The sequence below is a fragment of the Eucalyptus grandis genome, chromosome 6 (assembly GCF_016545825.1).
Source record: "Eucalyptus grandis isolate ANBG69807.140 chromosome 6, ASM1654582v1, whole genome shotgun sequence".
Classification (NCBI taxonomy): Eukaryota; Viridiplantae; Streptophyta; class Magnoliopsida; order Myrtales; family Myrtaceae; genus Eucalyptus; species Eucalyptus grandis.
The window spans coordinates 5,810,744-5,815,904 of record NC_052617.1 but is presented as its reverse complement, the minus strand read 5'-3'; the positions used below and the strand labels follow the sequence as shown (position 1 = coordinate 5,815,904).

The 5,161-nt window shown below is 38.4% G+C and overlaps 1 protein-coding gene across 1 annotated transcript; it reads left to right on the top strand.

Moving 5' to 3' along the window:
- Positions 1-353: 353 nt before the first annotated feature.
- Positions 354-4,576, top strand: LOC120294259 (agamous-like MADS-box protein AGL104). The gene is given in 10 exon segments (XM_039314250.1): positions 354-538; positions 2,224-2,323; positions 2,628-2,698; positions 2,827-2,854; positions 2,941-3,002; positions 3,235-3,337; positions 3,608-3,658; positions 3,744-3,847; positions 4,140-4,322; positions 4,426-4,576. Coding segments are annotated over 10 exon segments (1,038 nt in total).
- Positions 4,577-5,161: the final 585 nt, after the last annotated feature.

Below are 5,161 nucleotides of genomic sequence, written 5' to 3'. Positions count from 1 at the left end.
CTTCCTTGTCCAAAAGATGAACTGGTGACTTGATGGAAAGAAACCCAAATCAGCTGAACCAAAATCTGTCACCCCTTATGACTCGGCCCTCCCTTCCTCTTATAAATCCCCCCATTCTCTCCCTTCCATCTCTTTCCTCCCATTAACTCATAACCATCTCTCTCTCTCTCTCTCTCTCTCTCTCTCTCTCTCAAAGACAAATCCTCCGTTCAAGGCCTCCTTGTCCTGGCATTACATCTTCCGGGAATGGTGCACTTTCGTGGAGCTTGAGAATAGGAGGGGATTTGGAAGCTCTCAGATGCAACATTCCACCGCTCCTTAGGGGGATAGACGACGTCGGTGACGAATTAAAGATGGGTCGCGTCAAGCTAGAGATAAGGAGGATAGAGAACATCACGAACCGTCAAGTGACGTTCTCGAAGCGCAGGAATGGGCTCATCAAGAAGGCCTACGAGCTCTCCGTCCTCTGCGACATCGACATCGCCCTCATCATGTTCTCCCCCTCCGACCGCGTGAGCCACTTTTCGGGAAAAAGAAGGTAACATCGTTCGTGCTCGATACGATTGCATCAGATATGTAATTATCTATGAACTTCGGGTTCCGAAATTTGGTCATCTTTGTTAGTTGCGTGATAATAGAGACCGATATCTTGCATGTTTTTCGTCCTGTTTTGACGAAATATGGCGAAGAAGAAGACAAATGCTGTCATTGCTTTGTTGTTGGTGCGAAATCAAAAAACTAGGAAAGCGTAACTTCCTCTCGAAACAAAAAATCCTGTCGATTACGTCAGACAAGTTCGAGAGGCAATTCTGCTACTTGTCTCATTTTCTGATAAACAACACAGAAATTATTAGGGGCGTGTAGGAAGTTTTTGAGCTTTTTAGCTTGTACTTTCAACGATATGAATATTGATCATGGGTCGTTTCAAATCATCCTCCTAGGTTGACTAATATTTAAACTTTTGAATATGCCTAATGATTATTTAAGCAATGCTTATGGATATGTCAGGAGCTAAAATAAATGTAAGCACATTTTGCTAATTCAAGTGGATTACACATCAAGAGACAGCAAAAGTATCTGTTTTGGTTGACAATAGGGTGTTGAAGATTCTTTAAGTACCCAATACACATAGTTGATCGGAAATACATAGGTCCATATCCTTGATAATGGTTTCAAGAGAATGTGTAATTATCGTGTTTGCAACCCGAGTTTTGAGCGTGGAGCACAAGCATTTTAATCAATTGAGCAATCCCTTGGCATTGGAATAGTACTACCTATATTACGTATCAACTCTCGCATATATCTTGTATTGTGTTTAGTTATATTAATCATATGATACATAAAATGGGTCTGTAAAATATCTGATTCAGCTTAGGTACATTCTTTTTTCCTATATCTTCCTTGGTTTTCATTTGCCTTTGACAATGATTTTCATCAAAATTTTGTCCTGATACTTCCCCCATCGTTTCTTTCATTTCTTTCCTTCTCTCTTCAGTTTCCTTTTCTTCTTTTACCAATACCGCCCTTCTCTCCCACGGGCCTCTGCACTGCATATTGCACTCAGAAACTTCCTCCACCGTTGCCGCCGACCTCCGTCCTAGCCATGCGACCCTATTGCATGTCGCATCTGCCAACGCTTCTCTCTCTCTCTAATTTGAGGCTGAGACCTCATTTTGGAGGGTGCAGTAATCGGAGGTCGCCTGAGATTCACGAGGGAAGAGATCAGCAAATAGTGAGGAGGCGGAGGCGGCGACGAGCGACGGTAGCAGCCGAGTGAGGCGACATGGGTAGGATAGAATCATGGATATCTCTGCAATTCTGTCTAGGGTCAAAGATTGGTGTTATTCTAGGCTGGATTAGTGTTAGCAATAATGAGATCTCTTTATATGCTAGAGAAAAATAATAAGAAGGCACATGCATGAAGAGGAAATGTAACTCAACTTATTTTGGAAATGCATTTAAATTGTTGTGAGATGAAACGTGTTTAAATTATATTTATATTCTATGACAGGTGTGCTAATATGTGTGGTGTTCATGTTCGAATATATATTATCATTCTTCCTTCACTGTCAATCAGGAAAAAAGAACTTCCCATTTTCTGTGTGAATATCTATTTTTTCTTGCCTTTAATTTCGTGAATTTTATGCTCAGTTTTATTTTAGCTTGAGTTGAAGTTCCGCTGCTTCTAATATTTTAATTTGACTAGACAAATCTCTTAATCAGGATCGAGGATGTCTTGACCCGTTTCATTAACCTCACCGACCAAGAACGAGACACGTATGCAATTAAAACTCTATAAAAATGTCGACCACCTTTTTTTTATGGTTTTTCTTTCAAGATTAATTATTTATAATTTCCTTCTTTTTTTCTTTTTTTGCCTTTTGTCAGTCCTAGATGTCCAGGATCGGCGCACACGGACCACCCCAAATTTCCGTAGGCCCTCAAATTTTAGCAATTTTCTATCCTAATTAGTTTCCTTGTGCTTGGTTCTGAACTTAATTCTTCATAATCTTTTTTTTTTTTTTTTTTTGCAGCGCTATCCAAAACAAAGAGGTGCAAATTGACACTTACATCGCTTTTCAGCAATTTTCTATCTAAGTTATCACTTTTCTCTCATTATTAATTTGCTCTGGCAGTACTTGCTCAGGACCCTCCAGCAACTCCGGAACGAGAACGACCTCGCTCTCCAACTTGCAAAGTGTGTTGGACCCTCCCTCCCTATTTTTATTTTTAATTTTATTAAATTCGTCAAACCAGAACGAACTAACCTGGAAATGATTTTGTGTGTTCTGCACTTTGACGCATCTCCGATTGATCCAACAAAAGTCCGGGGGCAGTCGACGCTGATGCCGAGGTAAACGAACTTCTCCGAGATAAACTGGCCTACTCTTGTGGCGAATGAACAATTTTCAGGTGTCTAAATTGAGCTGAGTGATGTAGGAGCTCCATCAGCAAATTGGCATGTTGAGGCAGCAACTTCTGGAGGCTGAGGAGCAGATACGGTACTCCTAAGAGAAATCTAAATAGTACACTTTTGTTTACTATTGCTAATTTTTATATATTAGAAATTCTGAATAGAGTGAAAAATCATGCATGAATTGCTTCTCTCCATTCCTAGGAAAAATTTGACAAAAGTTTATATTAATAGTCCCAAATTACTTTTGTTTACTATTGCTAATTTTTGGTAACTAAAGGGTTTTTTTTTTTTTTTTTTTGGGCTTCTGGAAAATGCAGAATGTATGAGCCAACTCTGCTTCCCAAAAATACATCTTTGAAGGATCTGGAATCAATTGAGAATACTCTTGTTGACTCCCTTAAACGCGTGGTGCAGAGAAAGGTGAATTTCTGTCATTTTTAGCATAATATTCTCGAAATAATTACTTTTTTTGTTTTATTATATTAGCAAGAATTAGCCAACACAACAATTCATGTACAAAAATTTAAGTTATTGAGCTTGTATATAGTTACACGTTCACTGTTCAACCCCAGGCCCTAGTTATCACAAATTGTACATTGTATATTTAAAATTAAATTCGTTGGATTATTGTACATATTATTATAGTAGGAAAGACCGCTGAGCTAAAATTGCTAATATTGTCTTTGGCAGGAGCAATTGATGGTAAATCATCTATCTCCTTACGATCCATCCAGTATGCAGGTAATTCAGCAAAATTTAGACACTATCAATACGTGTAAATAATCGTTTTTCACGTTATTATTATTATTTTTTAAATGAGTTGCAGCCGGGGATGTCGAGCTCCTTCGACAATGAAGTCGGGTGGTTGCCAGAAAATGACCCGAACAATGCACAATTCTTCGACTCGTCCGCTTCTCTCATGCAAGTCAGGTAAGTTTCAAACATTTTATTATATTTTTAGTGAAATCACATCCATAATACGATGAATCGCAAAAGCTCATTGGTTGATGTCACCTCATTACTAACTAGTTAATTCAATGAAAGACGTGCATTTTTAAGCAGTCCCTCACCATTTTGTGTTTGCTTTAGAGTTTAATTGCTGAAATGCCAAGCTTTGATAATTATTTCTAGACTAATGACAAAACCATAATTCCCGGCATAATCAAATGTTGTTCTGCATCTATTATGCAAGGCATTAATATAACAAGAACTACAATTGCAGGGATCTATCGTCTTCACTGTATCAAACGTTAGTACAAGCGACGGGATCAAGCTGCCTTGACCCAAGAAGCATGGCAGAATCACACGTATCAAACCCTAGTGAAGGAAACATCTCAGCTTGGCCTCAGGAATACACTTCAACTGCCCACAATCCAGCCATGATTTCTCAGTCCTTTTACGCTCAGGTTTAATTTTTCGTTCTATCAATTTTCTTTTTGCCATGATTTTCCACCAGTAATTATATTAAAAAAATAGAAATGCATATTAAATAAATAAATAAATACTTTTTTTGTTGGAGCAGCATGGCTTGGGGTCCCGGAATTGCCAGAAGTGATGCAATGTGAGCAGGTGGAGATGCCAATCAGCAGCTCCCACCTAACTGCTGATAATGAAGCTCCACAATATGAGGCAAAAGGCCCTCAGATCAATGGGCAATGAGTAAATTAATAATTTTTAAAATTTTTATTTTCATATCCATCCGATGGGTTTAATTGTATTTAGAAAAGTGCTTACGTGTGTGGAGAAAATCGCTCCAGCAATTACTTGTAATTAGTGGCCAGAATCCTAACCGAGAAAGCTTTGTAAAATTGTAATGAATTGTTGTGAAATATGAAGTTCCTATACTTCTAACAAAAGTTTTATGTTCCTGAAACTTAGTCTTTATTTTGAGTCTGTCCAAATATGTTCGTCATAATATGTTTTGAGTTTGAACTCATTGAACAAAACTCAATCTGAGATTAATTAAAGGAAAGTCAATGAAAGTTAGACTTTTTTTTTTTGTTGTTGTCGTTGATGTTTGAAATCGTTCGAAGCAGATTGCGAATTGGAGTGGGCGCAGAAAGAAAAATAGAAAAAGAAAGTCTCGTATCCACTTTCCTATTTGGACTCGATTGGACTTCTTTGAGCGGTCTATCGTAGGACTTTCTCTGGCGGTGGCATATATCAATGTATTCAAGGGTTTCTCTGTGTATTGCAGTTAGCGCCGTGATAGTTCATTAGTGGTCGTCGTCCGATTGTTGAGGT